This window comes from Nesoenas mayeri (assembly GCF_963082525.1).
Source record: "Nesoenas mayeri genome assembly, chromosome: 11".
NCBI classification, from domain to species: domain Eukaryota; kingdom Metazoa; phylum Chordata; class Aves; order Columbiformes; family Columbidae; genus Nesoenas; species Nesoenas mayeri.
In genome coordinates, this window is record NC_137563.1 from 20,228,823 (window position 1) to 20,249,765 (window position 20,943).

The 20,943-nt window shown below is 44.1% G+C and overlaps 1 protein-coding gene across 1 annotated transcript in view; it reads right to left on the minus strand.

Moving 5' to 3' along the window:
- The window catches only part of ARIH1 (ariadne RBR E3 ubiquitin protein ligase 1), a 52,859-nt gene that overhangs the window by 20,018 nt on the left and 11,898 nt on the right, over window positions 1-20,943 (minus strand). Inside the window, exons 2-3 of the mRNA XM_080351482.1 lie at window positions 10,338-10,405; window positions 2,936-3,080 (exon numbers count right to left, since the gene is read on the minus strand). Coding sequence (XP_080207608.1) covers window positions 2,936-3,080; window positions 10,338-10,405 — 213 coding nt within the window. The remainder of the gene's footprint in view (window positions 1-2,935; window positions 3,081-10,337; window positions 10,406-20,943) is intronic.

Here is a 20,943-nt window from a genome sequence, read left to right on the forward strand (position 1 = left end):
TCAGCCTTGTTTCAGTTCTTCAGGCAAAGATTTACTGAACCTCCATACAAAACGCAGCCATCCCTGTTCCTCCCAGCCTGCAAAGAGTTCTCTTTCAACTCTCTTCTTTACTTTGAGGGAGTTCCCAATTATTTTTGGCTGAGCTGACGGCAGATGTCAAGGGAACAAGGAAAAAGGCCAACATAAAATCACCGGGTGTCAAGAGGAGGTTATTGCAGGGGACGGCTCTGCTTTCACCCCCAAAAATCCAAACCCTTCTCAATTCTGGTCTTCACCAACAAGGGTCTCACCTACAATAATGACTGAGACCTGACACAGAGCGACTGAAATAGCTCCCTTCAGTTTTCAAACTATCGGGGCGTCTGGAGAAAAATCAAACGCATCGTTTTGAAGATGTTTCCCAAAAACCTCAAATGACACTTCTCTGGAGATGACCAAGGAGATATAAAGACTCCATGTTTACCTTATAGGTGCTTTTTAAAGTCAAATACAACCTGCGGTGACCACAGGAGATGATGAATATTCAAGACTTACAGTCCTATAATAGCTGTATATTGTAAAATGTCTTAATAGGTGCTGAATGGAATCTCATAACAAAACAAACCAAAACACACCCTTTTCTAGGGGAAGAATTAATAAAAGCTGACCATTGCAAGAAGATTTAAAATGCAAGATTTTAGGTCAGGTATTTAACATAACTCAGCCTAGAATATGTAATTCACATTGACCAAAACAGCTTCAAAACAGGTTTCAAAACAGATGGCTTACGGTCACCTTAGACGCTGCAGCCTTTTAAAGAAATAATAACTATTAATTTCCTATATGCTCCAGCTTTTGCATATGGCAAAGAAACAGCGCCGTTCCCCTTTGTCTCTCAACTTAATCAACACTAATAATTTAGGGAAGCCTCTGCTCACTTGCAACATCCCACTGCTCCAGCCAGTGTAGAACTGAATAACTGGGCCACTGGTGGTTTTAACGTGCTATTCAAACTACAAAAGCCAGGTGTGTTAGTGTGCTAATAAAATCAAAATTAGCATGCTAAAATCAAAATTATTTCCTTACTACCCAACGTGGAAAGTCTGCAGTGATTCAATAGTAGGAGTTTAGCACAGGGTAAACAAATTTCTCGTTTTTTTCTTTTTCAAAACATCTCTTTACAGGAACCGAGCAACGATTCTCCTTTGCAGCCGTTCTCTAAAAGGGAAGCTGGTGCACACAGGCTTAAAAGGAGATGCACGAAGTCTTGTGGTTACTGGCTCCAAAGAAATAGCGACTGTAATGCTGGGAATCTCAGCTGCCTGGAACTGGGCTTTGCAAGCAGGCTGTTTCCACAGCAAGGCAAAGCCTCCCAGTCAGGCTGCAGCACCGAGGGTACGTTATTCACCATATCTTGCCATTCTTGCTGAAAATCAAGCTCATAAAACACGCGCAGAGCAAGAGTGGGAGGTCTTTACCCTAATCTCTGATTAAAGTATTGCACGAACATGATAAAGAACCAAGGATATCCACACTGGTTGTGCTCTCTGCACAGCACAACTTCATTTTACTCCTAGTCCTACTAGATTTTATTCCAGGCTTTGTAGTTTGGCTATTTTGCATCATTATTTACTACTTTTACAAGCTGTTTCTGTCCTGTCTTTCTATTAAAGTAAATACCTTTGTCCATCATGTTTTCCACGTAGTTTTTTCTTTTATGTACCATTTATTTGCACATTTCAATTGGTACCTGCCCTTCGTAAAGTTCACTTGATATACTACTTGCTCTTTTCTGAAGAACTTTACTACACTTGGCAGACCCCAGCATCCTCAGAGGTTTTTGCAGAAGGCAGAACTATTTCATTTGAAATACAACTCCATTTCAGGTAAATTTATGTTCTTTGTGGTTTCAAATAACCTGTTTGTGAAACCACATAGTAAGAATTAAAGAGAATGCTAAAGCACTATGGAATTCTATGGTTCCCCACCGTGTTACTCGATCAGCTGCAGCAGACAAGGTTTATTGTCTTGAGAAACACTCCTGAACACCTTTTTTCTAATGCATATACTACAGATTAGAATCCCAGAATGTGAGAGGTTGGAAGGGCCCTGGAAAGCTCATCCAGTGCAATCCCCCCATGGAGCAGGAACACCCAGATGAGGTTACACAGGAAGGTGTCCAGGCGGGTTGGAATGTCTGCAGAGAAGGAGACTCCACAGCCCCCCTGGGCAGCCTGGGCCAGGCTCTGACACCCTCATCCCCAACAAGTTGCTTCTCAGATTTCAGTGGAACCTCCTGTGTTCCAGTTTGCACCCATTGCCCCTTGTCCTGTCCCTGGTTGTCACCAGCAGAGCCTGGCTCCATCCTCCTGACACTCCCCCTTTCCATCTTGATCCCCAGGAATGAGTCCCCCCTCAGTGTCCTCTTGTCCAGCTCCAGAGCCCCAGCTCCCTCAGCCTTTCCTCACACGGGAGATGCTCCACTCCCTGCAGCATCTTGGTGGCTGCGCTGGACTCTCTCCAGCAGTTCCCTGTCCTGCTGGAACTGAGGGGCCACAACTGGACACAAGATTCCAGGTGTGGTCTCCCCAGGGCAGAGCAGAGGGGCAGGAGAACCTCTCTGACATACTGACCACCCCCTTCTAACCCACCCCAGGTCCCATTGGCTTCCTGGCCACAAGGGCCCAGTGCTGGCTCATGGTCACCCTGCTGTCCCCAGGACCCCCAGGTCCCTTTCCCCTACGCTGCTCTCTAATAGCTCATTCCCCAACTTACACTGGAACCTGGTTGGAAAAGACCTTTAAGATCATCAAGTCCAACCATTAACCTAATGCTGCCAAGTCAACAAGAAAAAGAAGATTCAATGAGAAGTTTGGAGAAATCCTTACAAGACTCGTGCCCCAAAACGTGAAGTTTCCAACAGCAAAGCTGGGGGAGCTTCTGGTCAGACACTCACCGAGTTGGGGTAGTTCAGGTAGCATATCTGACAAGGCATGTCCTGGGCTGACGACCTGGTGTTCATCTGGCGCGTTCGCGACTTCTTGCTGGGATTGATGACGTGACACTCCGCAAAGAGCTTCTCCAAGTTGCCGTCAAAGTACCTGTGTAACACACGTCAGAATGAAAATTAAACCGCTTTCCCTGTAAGTCATTTTTCAAGTCGCGAGTTAAATGTACAAAGTTGGTTTTAATACATTGAAAAGCTCCCACATCCACTACTTTTAACAAACTCTTCACTAACATGATACAACATGGCCCTGACCGCAGAGGTGGATATTGGACAACTACATTTCAGAGATTTGGGGTTGAACTGCACGCTCCTGAAAATTCAAGTACTTTCAATTTTTTGGTTATATTTCAAGTAATTCCCGATTCTACATAGTGACTTCTTTGCTTTAAAAACTCTGCGACAGGAGACTAGAGCAAGAACAACTTACTGGGCAGCCCAGGCACCAGGACACCTTCCTAAAGCCCAAGTTTGATGTATCTTTTCAATTCAGGAATTCCATTTTCCCCAACATTCTAACCACTAAAACATTAAAGAGGAGGCAGCGATCAGTCGTGGTTTGTGATCCAACAGGTCCCTGCCGTTCACGTTTTCCTCTGTAGACTCAGTTTACATTAAGCGTGCCCCAAATTTTGGCGCTTCCCTCTCTGATTTAAGGAGAAATGCTTGATCTTTGGTTCAGCTGATGGAACACTTAGATGTGGTCACTGACCTCCAATTAAGGACTAAGTTTCATCCACTTCTGGCACCTCCAGAGTGTGGCAACAACTGCTGTGGACCAGGACTTATCTCCATTAGACCAGTCTTAAATTTTGCACTGAACACCTTGCTCAAGCCTGCATGGTCCACCCCTTGGACCAAAATCCTACTCATTTAAGCATCTTTTGCCTCCAGTCAACCTGAGATACTCTGACAACCTAAGAAAATACATCTCCAGGTTTGCAATGCTTCCAAAGATCAGATATCTCATGGAAGATGCAAAGTTGGTTGGAAAGAGATGAAAGATTGCTTTTTATTTCTTATTCCCCTAGGGAAAATATACCTGTTTTGTTCACAGTCTTATAGAAAGCTCTTCAACTTGGTGAGGAGGACTGGATTGGAAAGAACCGCAATCAGTGAGTTCAGCCCCTTCCCAATGACACCACATATCCTTGTCCAGCCTGCAGCAGCTGCTAAGAACTAATCAAATCCGCTAATTAAGCAGCTAACCTTGCCTGAATGTACATCTCCCATTCAACACCACTAAACCCGTCGTTCCCAAGCAGCAGCAGCCAGTTAAATGCAAATAACACGGCACCTACCTAGGAAAAAAACCCACTATTGAGCACAGCGCAGTCACATTGAAGACCAGCAGACAACCATGCCTGGAGCTAAGCACACAGGCAAGGCTTAAATTCAAGAGTCTTGACGAGGCACACATTTTAACTCACCACAAAACCTATCACAAATCCACTTACAGCACTACCTACCGCCAAGACTTGACTTACAGTTTAAAAGGGTCAAGTTCACGTTTCTTGACACAGTTCATAGACTTTACATCTTAATTTTCAAGACGCTGAGGGACAGCGGCAAAGCCTCATGTATGCTACAGTGCCAGAACTCACCACTACCTTCAAAATTCAGTGTTAGCTGAGGGATTTAGCTCCATCACGTTGTTTTGTTTGCCTTCGGGATTACTTCTATCTAAAAATTTCAGCAAGGCAATCCAGTGCAGTCCCATTATAGGCAGCATTTGTTTATTAAAGAGACTCATAGATAAATATTAACTCCGCAAAAGGTTTCCAGCCTTCAGATTGTTCTGACATGATCAGTGTAGCCCATCCTCTGTTTGAGAGGAGCAAACAGCTGGGTGTGATGTTTGCAAAGAAAACAGTTTTTAAGACAAATGCTGTGATGCAACTTTAATACTGGCATTCGTAGTCAGCTAAATGCTCATGGAAATATCAGAGATATTTGTAATAGTGGGCTAGTTTTTAAGGGTTCATATCCACATCAGGAATTTGACTTCACCGCTTGCACCAGGTAGTTCTGTTCTTACAAATATCTGCAAAACCTATTGCCCTACACCAAGAAATATGGACAAAATTTCACCTGGAATTACCTATTCCCTCTAAACACCAATGCAAACATTTCCAAAGCACTAATAAGCCACAAAGCATGAAGGCTCCTGAATCTTGGTGCAAGAGCCTCAGCCGATATTAAATATTAATAGTTTTCATCTCAGAAGTGCCCTGCCTCACCTACACGTCCAAAGGAGGCAGCAGAGACTCAACCAGGGTCATGCAGAGGAGGTACAAGACACAAACCTAAGCAAAAACGCCAAGTTTTGCCTTTTAAACTCTGTTAGGCTCTTAATTCTTGCAGTATTCACTCTGCTCTTTGGGATTGCCACGTGTAAACCCCACCGGTGTTGAAGAGAAACAAGGTACCAGGTATTTCCTCCTTCACAAGCTGTTTTCTTCTAATGCAACATCAGGATGCGCCAAGCAAGAAATTCCCACAACTACTTGCACATGTGCGACTCGGACTTAAAATCACGCTGTTACTGAGCAGTAAGGAAATATGAACTCTAGCAAATGCTGAGGAAAACCTGGATCTCCCTGAAAACACACAACCGCACTGGACGCTCCAGAGTAAAGTCCAACAGCTCCACCACTCCTTGCGCAAACACACCGAGGGCCCAGGCAAGAGAGCGTTCCAGCTGCTCCGATGGTTAGGAACGACTCTCCATTCCCATTAGCACACCTTTTCTCCATCTCCCTTGGCACTTCTTGTGTTCTCTGTCCAAGGATTTGCAGGCAACAGCTCCAGAATTTCCCAACACAGAGAAGCTTCTCTCATGACGTTGCTCCACTTCCTTGTCCCAAAAACCTTCTCAACCACTGGTTTCCATTTCCATTCATCCTTTCTGACTTCCAAGGGGCCAAACCAGATGCAATCCTGGTTAAGATGACACTACAGTGTCACACAACCTCCATTTCTCCTGCAGATGCAGATGACATCTGCCTTTCTCCAGAGCTCCTCTTCCACCTCTCGTGATACTTTGTACCACTTGCATGGTGAGGATCCTCCCGGGTGCCTTTTTTGTTCCCTGTATCACATCTGGATCCTCCTCTGAACCAAATGCCTCCGAATAGATTTGTGCTAAGACATCCATTAACACCAGCAAGCATCCATCCCCAAATTTATTGATAAGGGACTTACTAACAGGCTCCATCCATTCTGCTACCTTCCTTTTGAGCAAAGTAACTTCACACACACACACCATGCTAACAGCTAAACCCAATGTATGTTAGGTATTTTACATCATACAGTCGCATGACAAGTCTGCTGTGAAACACGGGAGAAAAAAGACTCTTTAACTCCCTTCACAACACCAGGGTTTTTGATTTTTCCGCAACTTCTTGCTATTAAAGGATTGCTTCCAGGTTGCTTCGTCCTTATTTTTCTCTTAAGGAGGAGCACAGCACCTTTAACAGCCTTTTAAATCCTTTATCCTCCCTTTGCGAGGCAGATATTCAGCAATTCCAGCACTTCCAATACTGAAGAAGGGTTATGGTCTATTCAACAGCACACTCTTTGCCCAATATACCCGACTTCAACAACTGGCTCTATTAGTTGTTCAAAATCCACTCTAGTCATCACAAAGTTGTTTTCTCTGCTACTTTAAAATGAACAGACAAGCCAGTAAGTTATTTTCAAGCTATTTCTTTCGTCCATAATAGTATCAAGTCTTTTTGGCAGAGGGATGAAGCTGTCAGGTCTTTATTTCCCCCAAATTCCCTCCTGCTGTCGCTGACTGCCTAATCACAATCTCCCAGACATAATCAAATCCTATCAAAGATAAAAGGCCTTTACACTGAAAAAAGTGCTTCCAGTACACACTTTGACACATTTCATTTAGTGGAAGGGCATTTGTGAATGTCAGAGAATCACTGCACTCACAGTAAAAGATATCTTCATACCAAAAAGCAATTTTTCACACGTTCAGCCTTTGCTGAACAACGTTAAGCACTCATTTGCTCAAAGGAAAGAGGAGCCAGACCCTGGGGCCGTCCTGGCGTCTGTCCCCTGCTCCGAGGACGTGTGGCCACCGAGATAAGCACCTTGGAGGGACCGCAGCACCTCCGGGGATTCAATCAGGCCTTTGCTTACATGCCGAGTTACTTTTCTTTATAAACAACATTTAAAAAATCACCAGGGGAAGGCACAGAAAGCTGCGTTTTAGCCTCTTCTCCACGAGCAGGTTCATCCCCAAAGTTCCCCTCAGAAGGGATGAATACGATCAGCCACGGTAAAATTTGAAGGTAATGGAGATAAAGTTGGAAGCCAAAGCGCTTCCTTCACTTATTTCTAAGGTTACCTGGTCGATCTGCAGCTACCAGTCTCCTGTCTCCATTAACCGGGCTCGTTAGACAAAGAAAACATATTTAACATCTTTATTCTCCAAAACACACAACAGCAGCTCAACTCAAGCCCTTCCTCCAGTATCCAGTTCCATCCCACATAATCCAGTCCAAAACAATTTGGCTTTTGGACACAGTGAAATAATTAGTGCTTCACCAGCGGAAAGGGCAGTTTTTAAATGGTGGCAATTACTTCATTGTAAGTGGAATAAATACCTGTAACATATCTTACCCTCTTAATAACACCACGCAATTACTCTATGACAAAGCTGACACAGACAATAACCACCTGCTTATTAAAAATATACCTAACAATTAAAAAAAAAAAGCAATGAAGAGATTTTCACGTTTTAAAACGTGGTATTTTTCATTTCAGGAGCTCAGACCTCAAACTCACCACTTGGATAAGAGAAGCCACTTGGTTTATCTGCTTTACTGCAGGCAAAGTTTGATAATGGTGCCTGTTGGGTCATGCTGACTCACGATGAAATAAGGTAAAAAAGACACTGGCTATGTACTGTAAATATGCATCATTAAGCAACTGAGTTCAAGCTCTGACTTGGTGTGAAATCAAGCACCAAAAATTGCACCCAAACATTACATCTCAGCAAGCATTAAACCCACCCAGACCACAGGCAACGACAGGAATTTCCTGGGAAGCCTTCCTAATGGTTATTAGCAGGAAAACAGGCCAAATTTATACCAGTTTAAATTAAGAGTCCCCTAGGAAAAACAGATATCTAAGTCTCCGGCAGCATTGCAGATCGTGGATTCATTTGGTGTGAAAGAACACGGTGTGTAAGCGCTTTTGGTCGGCACCTGCGAGAACTGCAGCAGCAGCAGTTACCTGATGATGCTCCAGCCCTGGGTTCAAGCTCTGCCCAAGTTTAGACCCTGCTTAAGTTTAGCCCCTGCTCAGGTTTAACCGTAACAGCAAAAGGTGCACACCAACAGTAGTTCAGCTCTTAGCTACCTGGAGATTTCAGACACAAGAGGTTTTTTGGGCTGGATGCTGAAGACACAGCAGATTGATGGCGTTACTTTTAAAAGGAAAAAAAATCCCCAAACTTATATTTTACTTAAGAAAAGTAAAGCATTGTTCACATTAATTTCTTTGCCTGATTAGAGCAAGCCTCTCCACCTCCCGGTGGATGCTTCCCAGTGTTTTTCAGCCCATTTACACTAACAACGCTGCACTAAGATTTGCTGGACACACACAAAGCCAGGCAAGCCTCAAAAGTCATCTCTGGCTTCTGGAAGAATGGCCAAGTCTAAATCCGGGCTTAATCACCCTGTCACGTTCATCTAAACGAGCAGCACCTCTGTTTTAGCGAAAAGATGCGATGCAGAGCCAGCTCACGGCATCATTTCCAGCTCCATCACTATTTCCAACTGATTATGTTGCATCCTGGCTGCGGAACTGACCACCTGCTTCCCACAGCAATCACAACATCTTGACACCACAAGCCAGTTCTCAGTCTCTTCCCCATCCTCCTGCTTTAACGCTGAAAAGTTTTGGTGTTTTTCTAGTAACAACGGGACATCAATCAGCACCAAAAAGTGTGACTGGTGTGCAATAGGTCTGCATAAGCAAGGGTCACCTATTATATTACTCACAGGGGTAATCCTATAGAATTAAGATAAGTATTTTAATGAATATGTACGAAGAGAAAATATTTACCTGTGGACTTTGTAAATATTTACATGTACTTCAAGAGTTCGGGTTGGAAAGTGTAACAGCTTTAACAATAATACCTCACATAAAAGTGGCTGACAACCTCCTCTGAAAAACAGTCCCAATTTTATTTGTAATCGATGGCAAGTTTTCAGTGAGGAAAGAAAAACCTACTGAATAAAGGGACAGCGTTTCAGTGCACTTCTTGTCGAGGTATCTCACAGTGAGACAAAGACAGCCAAGGAAAGCGAACTTTACTGTAGCCCAACCAAAAGACCCCACACAAGAAACTCAAGGATGTGAACGGACACACATTATAGAGAAGGAACTAAATCAGAATGTTTAACAGTTGTAGTCAGAGTTAAATAGCCTCAAAGGGACTATACTTGTAACACAAAGCTTAGTGTTGGAAGTACAAAAAGAAGAGGTCAATCTCAGGAAAATAAAGAGTAGAAAGCTTTAAAAAATACTTCATTAAAAAAATATCTAGGCCAAACAAAACCTAAGAGATACATGAGCACTAACTGAAAATGTTACACTTGTTAAGACCAGTAAAGACCATAACAGCCAGTAGTCCCTGTACTGCCTCTCCTGCTCCTTCTGGTCCACACGAACTCTCAGCCTGGTTTCTACAAGTAAACTGAGTTCTTCAGCTCCATCACACTCTCTTCAACTGCAACACTGGCATTGGAAAAATTAAAAAAGGATTTGGCCTCCACTGTATCAAAACAAAGAGCTGGGAATTAATGATGAGAAATAACCATAAAATGCTCTGCTTTGAGGAGGAGGCAAAATTCAAGGCACTAAACACACACTAAAGAAAACCTTGAGCTGCAAATATGAAGACAAGGCAGATGCACTTTACCAATACCCTCGATCAGTCAAGACCCATTTAGTGCTGGCAAGACTCACAAATAAACATGTCAGGAACACGAGCGCTAGCAAGACAGGCAAGAGCAACTAAACCCAAAACAGTTCCAAGATAACAAGAAACCTGTTCCTGCTTGCTTTTATTCCAGAGAAAATGCTGTGCCAGCTTATATTCCAACTGGAAAGCAACCCCTCCTCACTTCCAAAACTCCCTCTTAAGCCTAACGGGCTTTATTAATATTAAATAAAACAGGAGTCGCTGTGGTTAAGGCTGCGAAAGGGGGAGCATTTAAAGCTCGCACAACAGATATTTCTGCCACACACTGCACATTCATCCACTCTCACATTGAGCCGGCACTAAACATTTCTTGCAGGTCTGAAGGGAAACGTGGCTGCTCACCTTTCCATCAGCTTCTCTTTGTCCCAGTTGAAATGGCTAAGCAGTATTCGAGTGATAGTCGCTGGATTCTAGGAAAAGAAGAAGAAAAAGAATAAATCATTGTGTAATTGCTGAACCAATCTGGTATCACGTTACGAGAACGCCAAGCAGAGCCGTGAATAAGGAAACGGGGAAACCAATGTGTCAGATAATTTGTGCAGACATGTTAACTAACATACATTGGAATATAGTTCGACTTGACAGATTTAAAACAATCTTTAGAAGCCTCTATAAAGCTAAATACCTATATAAAATGAGAAGATTTAAGGAACAAGTCAGTTACTGCCACCATAACAGATGTTTAAGTGCCAATATCTCCACGTCCAGAGTGCTCACACAACGTAAACCCACGATGTTTGCAAGACGCAGGAAGGGCTATAAGTGCCATCCATCCTACCCATTTTTGCCGCAACCTCCAAAATATTTGCAGAACAAGAATATTCTTTGTTTGCCCCAGCTGAAAACTCTCCCATAAAGTAATCAGCTGTCGGTATAAGACGATCGCATCCTTTGAAGGCCCCAGATGTTCCTGAAACGCACCCAGATCCAGAGGACGCTCTGCAATTATACAGCTAAGGAAAGAAATACAGCCTAGAAAGGTCAGAAATAGGAGTGGAAATAAAAGCTGATGCTTGTACATCAGTTTTTCTTCCAACTAAGCCAAAGGTTTGGTTATATGAGAAATGTAACAAACCATATGGCTTCTCTTAGAGTGCAGAACCACTGTTTAGCTCACTAAATCCCAACTCTAGGCTCAGTTTTAGGCCCGTTCACACGCAACGGCAACTGCCAGCGTCCCATAGTGGCTGTGCGTACTTTGCCATTTGACACCAAAATGGAAGTTTCCCTCAGGGCAGGTTTTCAATGGACAATCTGAAGCTGTTGAAAAGTAGGACATAAACTAGCAATGTGATTTTCTGAGCCCGCAGGCTAGAACTACAACTTGAAGCTGCCAAAAGCCAACGCTGTCACCCAAAAATAACAATCCCGGCCCACCCTTCCCCTCCGCTGCACACGGGCATGGCCAGCAGGTACAGCAGCTTCACACTGCACGTTTCTGACCCAAAAGGGGACTTGTCGCCTTCTCTTCTTTTCCTTTAAGTTGTTTTTTCAGTGCATCAGTTCCCCAATCTGTTTGATTGCTGGACCACACAACCAGATGCACCAGCACAAGCAGGGGAAAGCGGGACAGCATCTTCCAGCAGCGACGCCAACAACATTTTCACCGAAATAAAGCCCTGGGCTCAAAATTTACGTACGAAGACCTAATCTTGGGGTTTATACTATAAAAACTGACATTCCTCTTCCTCTGCAGGGTATTCTTACTCCTCTTATTAATGCCAGCAGAGCTTGTTTATGGCCAAATTAATACATTTTTCCAGCTTAAAAAAGCCAACGAGAAGAAAAGCAGGTTTAGAAAGGTTAGACCCCATCCCTGGTCCAGACAAGGTGGAGCCCCGTAAGCAGCTGGGACAGCAAATCTGCGACAGAATAAAGGGCAGAAAAACCAGAAACCGGCGTTGGCAAACACCCTGTGTTGTGAAAACGCGGCTCTGGTCCATCTTTGAGCAAATGTCCCGGACGATGCAGATCCCGGCTCGTACCTGTAATAGCGCAGCGAGGTGCTGGGTTGACACCCCACGTCAGGAGACGTCAGCCCTGCCACCAAAAAACTATATAGGAGTTTATTCCAGGTTCTCCTTCACCAGAAGGCCACTCGAGCGGCAGAAGGACGGAAGCCTCTTCCAGGGCTTTATTTTTCATATTTCTATGTTACTCTGTATTTGGTCTCCACGACATCATCTTCTGTGATATTATCTGTATTAAGTAGCAGTACCCAAAGGAGCTGTTAACAGCTCACTTAAACACGCACGCTTCCTACAGCAAATTAACTAGAGATGAAAATATTCTTTAGCAAACAAACTGATCTTATCTCTAGATTATCTTGGTTATGAGACACGCTCCTATAGTCAATACAACTTTTATTTTTAAGCAAAATTTCCATGGTCTAGAACAAGCCTTGCCTCAAAATGGGCAATCTGCTAAATACAGCAGGCAGAGAGCATGTATAGGTTTGTCCTTCAGGTAATACCTAAAGCACTCTCACATCTATAAAGCACATTATATGAGCCCCTGAGCCCGGCCATGCTCTGGAGTCTCCAATGAGTTCCAGGCAGCCAAGCGTGCGGCTCTTCTCCAGCACAAGGATCCTTCCCTCCGCCCAGGGATCTACCAGGTCTACAAAGAAACAGCATCTTTGTCTTAATTTCTCAAGCAACAGCATTAAGAGAGCTTTAAATCAGTGTGAAGTCTCGCCCTACCTTCTGTTAGAGCAGCCCGCTTGGCCACTGTATTAAGACTTCTGGGAATATTGATTAATCACTTTATAGGCTAAAAGGTGACTGAGGTGGTGTTCTCCATCCGACTTATCCTTTTAAAATGACAGGTGGGTTTCCTCATGCACCGAACAATAAGTTTTGCCAAATTAATAAGGAACTAAAGTGGTCTGCAGTGATTACCAAGCGCCACAAGGCAAACCCAGCAAACGCCGCTCGCCAAAGGACACGTAACCATGAAGAATAAGAGGGTCTTGTTTTGTCTGCGGCTTCTCCATTTTCCCAAAGCGGCATTACAGCTTTCCAAAACAACTCGCCCCAAATCACACCCAGCATCACAAAAAACCGCTCTTTTCCCACTACGACAGCAGTGTGCGGAATAGCACGGTATTTGGGATTATCCAGAGACCAGCACTGTTGGTTCGATGTATTTTAACAAAACTATGGGGGAACAGGGGTACCTCTTAGCGGCTTGTTGGGCTTCGGCTTCTTCCAGCTACAGCAGTATTTATCCAACATATTAATTTAAAGAATAAGAAAGGAAACATGAGCAGCATAACAAGCTCCTGACAGAAACGCCAATAGCTGGGCTGCCATTCTCTGCTCACCACATCCAAGCTCTAGTATTTAAAACTTAAACAGTTGCTTCAGCGATACAGATGGATTAATAGAACTTTGCTCCTACATGGTGCGGATGGTAACACAACCCGAGCCCACGTTACACAGGGAGGACTGAAGAGGAGGGAGGCAGCGCTAAGGGGCTTGGTTTGCATCATATAAACCACAGCTACAGATGTAAAACCTCTGGCATTAAGGACTGCTGTAACTGAAGGCGAGGCGCAGCAACACGGTGCTGGGTCACGGCTGCTCCGCATTAATTGCTCGCATGCACACACCTCGCAGTTATTTGGGAGCAGCTTTGGAGCGCTAAAGCACAGCATCGATCACAAGGAGAAGTTAAGTGCTGCAGAGCAGCCGGGTCCTACCTCCGGCATACAGGATTAAAATAACAGCAAAATAATTTGATGTTTCAACCCCTTTTTTGCCCCTGGTTCTGCTACAGCCCTGCCACAGCAATCACTTCGGACACTCACGCAGCGAAAATTAACAGAGTGTTTAAACGCCACCGGATTACACAGCACTGGTGCGTTATAGTTTCTGTTGTGAAACTGGACAGGCTTCTTATTTGGCACACAGGACGATTGTCTCCGACTCTTATGGCACCACGATTAGTTATGAACCGGCTACGCCGCCGCTCAGACGGGATTACTCCTTAAGCTCGAAGCTGCAGCGGGGAGAAACGTGCTTTTACAAAGGGTATTTTGTTTACAAAGACAAATCTTAATGAGTAAAGCAGCCAGAAACAGCGCGCAAGGGAAAAGCGAACCTGTGTGAAAGCTCGGTTTTCCTCCAGATGTGTTTGATGAAAGCTGAACCGGCACATCCCATTTACAGCAGCCACCTATTCAATGCTCCACATCGACGCCGAGGAAGATCGCCCAGAGCCTGTTGATATCCAGATGGGAACGAGACCCGAGGAAAGCAGCCATTTTGTCGAAATTCTCCTCGTGCTTTCAAAGAGCCGCTGTCACAACTATCTCACTAACAAAACACTCATAACAAAGCTCTGCCAGGGAGAAACACAGTCCTTCAGCAGCGGTTTGTTTCATTTTTAGGTTAACAAAAGTCCTAAACGTGCTTCAAACAGATCCTGCTTGACCATTGCTTTTCACTGAGATATTTACATTCACTATCGCTATCTACACACACCAAAGCAAGCGGGAGATACAGCGATGGGAAACCCCACAAAGGCCTGGGCTTCTCCAGAGAAGCATTATTAATTGAAATAAAACTCCTTAATTTAATAGAATTTAATTGAACTGGGAGCTTGGTCACTAATATTGGAGTTAAATGCTTGTTGCTGTCAAAATAAGCTAGTATAAACTGGAAGGAGGAACCTAGATGCACCTAAAAGCATAAATGTATTATAAGTTAAAGATGATTAGGATGTTAGCTTGAACTGGAATTTCCAAGCAGCGTAATCTGCTGAATGGCAGTTTGCAGCACTGGATCCGTTCATGCCTCCATCCAGCAAGGCGAGCCGTGCCATTCATTCTTTCATTTACTGTTGACAAAAGCGTATTTTAAGAGTTCAGCTCCTCATGGCAGGCTGGGAGGGAGCTTCTGGTTCTACTGGAGCAGCCACTGAAGATAAAGACCATTTCAGAACAACTTAAGCTCCGTTCTCCAGCAGAATCCTTTCCCACCTCCTCAAGACACTGTATTGATAAATTCTTTTGGTTTCTTTCCATTTCAACGCTGATTTTATTTTCTAAACCTGGCAGCTCTAGGATGAAAACCTGAAATTTAAACTGCAGCAACTATTTCTCAATAGCGCTGGCTTTTTCAGGCTCGGTTCAGCAGTACAGGTTTGATATTGCGTTCATACTTGTGAACCCAAGTAGATGCTCCAGAAACAACGGCTTTGCCCAAACCTTACACATCTGTAAACGGTTCGAGCTTCTTTAATATCCACTGCTCTATTCCATGCGCAGGATCAAACCACCTCGCTACAGCTTGTCAATGCGCCGGGGAAAGAATTGTTAATAAAATAACCAAAACGTCACATTTTCTGGTAGAGGTTAGAGTAAGAGCAACCTCACCAGGAGAAGGCTTAAATGATTTCTTAATAAATCCAAAAAGACTTCTGGTTTGCCTAAGCTGTAGCTTTCATCCACGGTTTGGACACCAGCACCATCAGATGGGCTGCATGTTCTTCTCCACTGCCCTGCACCTCTAGACCGATAGAAAACAGGTAATACTTAATTGCTCCAAGCGCCATCGCCCAGCAGGAGCAGAAACCACCCCAAAAAGCCTTTAATTACTCCAAAACCCAATAGGTTCACACACTGACACTCTGAAGGACAACAGCTTCTCCACCCACAGCCCTAAAACAAGGGCAACCAACACCACACACCGGGCAGGCAACAACGAAGTGGAAATCGGCCCCAAATTTTGCAATAACTAGGGCAATTCAGCAATAACTAGGTCATCTACTCTGTCTGAACACCACTGCTCTTCACTTGCATCTCCCAGCCCCATCCAGGTAACCTTAGACACAAACATAGCGAGGAGAAAGCATTTCAGATAAGCTTTAAGCCTGAGTCACGTTACAGCAAGACTGTCTGCAGGGTTTGCACTGTTCTGCAAGCGCACGTTGCTTGTGAAGATCCATTCACAGCTATTTTTTCAGGTCACAATTACAGGAAATGTTACAAAAACAAGACCTCATTTCCAGCAGCCCAATAAAATTCCCAGGAATTGAATGTAGCAGCTGAGGTCCAGGTGATTTTGACCTCCAGGACTTGATTTTCTAAAGGCATTGTCTTCAAACTTGCTAGTTTTTAAATAACACCAACTGAGCACTCTGAGAAACTGCTGGAAAACTTGGGTGTAATCTAATATTCCCTGGCTTGATTACAGCCAGAACACAAGAAGGTTGTTGTGAGATGAGGAGGGCAGCTAAATGGATCATCCATCCTCTCCTGGATGGATCCTTCTTGGGGTTTGGGACAGAATCCCACCGTAGGACATCCCCGCCATGAGCCATCTCATGGTTTATGGGACCAACACAACACAGTCAGATGGATTTGAGATACTTCTTACCTTCCTAACACCTGTTATACATAATAACAACAAAATCAGTGCTCTGTGCGCCTGCTGAAGATACGGTCTTTGCATCCTTCAGCCCCACTGAGCGACTCTTGAATTACTCACCTCTAAATCACTCAAAATGTACCTTTATCCTGCTACTGGCATCCACATGAAGCCAGGGTACTGCCCCGTGACATTGCCGGTCACCACTGTCACCTGCCGTCCCCTGCCTGATGGATCCACCAGGTCATCGTAACTTCCCATTAACACATCCAGAGGCTTCCGCTGCGCCGCTGATCGTCTCCTCAGCTTCCTACATCATTCCTCACCTCATTAACTTCCCTTCACACATCATCTCTCTTAATTTGGAAAATTAAGTTTTACAGAATTACTGTTTTAGTACCGTGACATGATGGCACCAAATGGCAGCTTGATATTATGATCTCAGTTTGTAGTAACCTATCTGCACTCTACCAGTTGTTTCCAGCTCTGATGAACATAGACTCTTTTAGCAGAAGAAGATAATAAAAAGCAACTTCGGAGAAAACTTTATTACTTCAGTTAATTGGTTCAAGAGACAGAAATGAAACAGTCGGCTGCTTTACATTTTCCTCCGAGCGTTTTGGCAAGTTTTCAGGTTAATGATTAGGAGCCACAAAGATCCATTGTCTAACAAAGCTTTCAAAAAATACTAAAGCAACAACTCCGGGATGAATTAGCACATTTGGAAAGGCAAAAATCTGAATTTGCACTGTAATACTTCCAAAGGAAAGAAGATGGGGTGGATTTGCTGTGCTGCTCAAGCGGCTCCCACATGACGGTAGAAGCTCCACCACCAACTCACCACAAATTAAAAACTGCGCATGGGTTATGATTAGGGAAGGTATTTTCCAGTATTTCAGTATACACTTCAATATCATGTGATCTACGTTAACCCTTATTTTATACATTTTTGTGTGAAGAATGTTTTGTCTGCTTTTGCCACCGCTCTGGTGTATAAAGTCAAACCTTTAAAGAGCAAAGACCCGCAGGTACGGAGGCCCTGAGAATTAGAGCAAGTTGTGCCAACTACACCCCGTGACAAAACGTGGAGCTACATGTCTCCAAATGTCCACACTTCCACAAACCATTTCGCACTTTTAATTATTTTAAACCAAGGAGCCTGCAAAGGTAGCGTCACCCCAACTATTTCGCTCCTCCTGGTCTCTCCCACCACAAGAAATCCCAGCGTACAAGCAAAAGCTCAGCAAACCCGTGTAAGCGACACGAGCCACAGCTGCAGCTCCTGAAGCTGCTGCTGAGCGACTCCAGTTGATGCACCAAGAGCCAGAGCGTGCTTCCGAACGGTTTGATTCAACCCATCGCCTCCCACTTACGAATTTGCAAAGACTTGCCTTCAAAGAGTAGGAGAAGGTGATGGCATCATTACATATAATTAGTCCAGTCTACTATTTCCGTAGGTCCCCAATATCTCCCATTGTGGAGGAAGAAAACAGCACACGGCACAGCAGCCAGCCTGGGGATGGGGTCGTATTCAAAGTTATGACCCAAAAGAGGTTTGGCTACCCTGAATGTAAAGGAGCTGCAGGTTCATCCTGGTGGAGTCTGGTCCCTGGGAATCACCAATCCCAGCTCACATCAAACCTTCAGGCAGTATCCAGCACCTCGAAGCTTCGCCTCTGCTAGACTGAGAAACCGAGGAAACAAACACACGGCTATTTAGAAAAAGCACCAACAGACCCATTTAACCATCACAAACAACGCGTAGCCACCTTTCCTTCGAAAACCTGAATTTTCAACCCATTATGCTTCATTTTGACCTGCACTGTTCATATACACATATCACAAACAGATCCATCCCCATCAAACTGCAAAACTGTTGTGTTGGCTTTTTGTGGGTTGTTTTTTGTGGGGTTTTTTTGACAGCAAGAAGCATCATTTGATACTTGCAGTCCTGCACAAACCCACAGTCTCTAGAAGGCTAGAAAAGACACATGGGGACAGTTTCAATTCTTGTCTCAAACCGATAAGACAATTCACTTGAAGAAAAGCCACTACACTGGCTTAAGAGGAACGCAAAAGCACATTTTGCTACAGAAAGCAATAGTGATGCTGAATGAAGGCAGAGGAGCTCAGTGAGTGTGCAAGGTGCACCAAAATCCCTCAGCTTAGCCCCAAAAGCACAGGCCGGTAAGAAATCTCTTCCACAAGATTTTCGAGACACCAAGGAAAATTCCAGAAACACAAACAGCTTATCCACACACCAGCTCTATTTTTGCCTTATGAGATAAAGTAACAGCTACTTGGATTATTATTTCACTTTGAAACAGAGCAGTAACTAAGTAGGGCAGTTAAATGTGCTTTTCAGAAGCTACAAGTGAATGAGATGGATGAACCGACCCAGGTTGAGGGGGTCACCGGTTTATTTTAAGCAGAGCGGGATCACCGTGGGGCCGGACAGCAGAGTCGGCACAACCTGGACAATTCACTTCCAACAAGTGAGTCTGTCTGTATTTCTATATTTAGCTGGGCTACCAAACAGAAGATTTTGATAGCAAACTGGGGGAATACTGCCAGTCACTACAAAGATGTGTCTTCAAGGTAACAGAGATAAAAATACTTTTTTTTAAAGGAAGTCTTTTATTAGTCGCTGTTGGAAAGACTAGAAGCGGCACATGTCGGGTCAGCTACCCATCAAGTTGATTAAAGCAAAACGACCCAAAACACGGCATCTGGGTTTCAGGGAATGCCGTCTTCAGCCACTGGATAAACTGGGTATATCTGGGAAAGTACAGGTGTGCCAAGGCGAGCTACAGAATCTGTCCTGTTTGCATGGAAAAGGAATAAAGCTCAAAGAGGGACTATTGCCTCTTCCTTTAAATCATTTTATAGAAGTCTTAAGGTGTCTCAAAAAAAAAAAAAAGCTTTCCCTGCTGCTTTTTCCTCACTCGAAGACATATCAGTACATCAATACCACTTGCTCACGAGGGTCAGCATTGTACATTGGCAGGTTCTGCTCCAGAGCCAGATTTACCCATATGGCTCTGCCCATTTCACAGGTTCAATGTCTTGGTAGCAAACCAGGACCATTCCTCCCCGTCAGGCAGCAAAACTTTCTGCTCGCTCCGGTTTCCAGCGCCTCATACAATGCATAGAACAGGTCATTTCAACCCTGCTTGCTGGGCAGCAGTAGCTGGGACTTCTCCATGGATTCTACATACCCTACGGAAAAAACAAGTGCACTTTTGCTGCCTTAAGCACACTCAAAGGCCCCACGTGGCCAAACAGGCAGTCAGCCTCAAGAGGATGCTACCAGCAAATCGGTGTCGCATGGCCACACAGAACAGCTTGGAGAATTTGCTTTTTTGATGGCGCTTTTCCAGAAAGAACCTTACAGCACAATATACAACAGCACACTGCACGTCCTTTTCCATCACTTCATTCTTGAAGATGTTATCACGCTTCATCCACAAAGATCTGCTATAAGACAACACTACCTGACCAGAAAAGGTCTATTCCACTTAAAAATCACCTGCAAAGTCCTTTCTAGAAGAATATCCTATAGTATTTTGTGATATCAAAAGAGTATTTTTTTCCCTAGGATAACTTGAAGAAATAATGATTCCACAGGCAAGTGTGTAGAGGAAATCAGGCAGACTCTGAAAGGATGAGACTATTTTTCTGACACCCAACATCACAGCAATACTGGGAAGTGTAAATTCCCATTAACTCATGTCCTTTTCCCACATCAGGTCTGTCTATAGGCTCAAATTAACCAGTTTTCTGGATTAAGTTTCACAAGTTCGTTGAAACTGTCATTTTCCTGGTCTCAAAGGTCCTTTTCCACATGATTACAGAAAGACTGTCCTCTCTTTAGATAGTGCACAAGCAGGGGATCAGCCCCCAAGGATGCCCAACATAAACACATCTCTCAAATATTGGTTATGTCAAATTGGTGGATGACCTGTCTCCCATCTGCTTTTGTTACCGGGCAGTAATGGAGAACATCCATCACAGTCCGTTTAAAGACAGGTGAGTTCCTTATCACACAAAAAAATATATAATCCACCCAAACTGTACATCACCTCAACACAACTCCCGTTGAGTTGATTCCTCAAAATCGGTTGCGTCCAGGGTAAGTGAGCTTTACCCCAAAGGGCGCTGCAGTTATTGCGGTGCTTGATCACACAGCGTTTTCCTCTTGGGACAAGAAGGCGAGCAGGACGGGTTACCTCCTGCAGCAGAGGCAGGGTTCTCGGACCCACAGGTACCTGGGGGGAAATATTCACTCTGCAAAACTCTTAAAACAACATGCCTGTGCAGCCTACATCCCTACTTCTGCTTCAAAACATTGCAATTAACGTTTTCCAACAAATACACGGATAGGGAGAAGAAAGTTGTAAAGGATGGTAACTTATTCCATGAGCGCACTGAAGAAACGCCTGCAAGAATCAGTAAATTAAACATCTACCATGAAAACTAAGCACAAGCCACCGCAATGAAAAGCCTCTCTTCTGACAATGGCCAGGTTAGCTCAAATGTATTTTGATACACAGCCACCGATGGCATTTAACTGT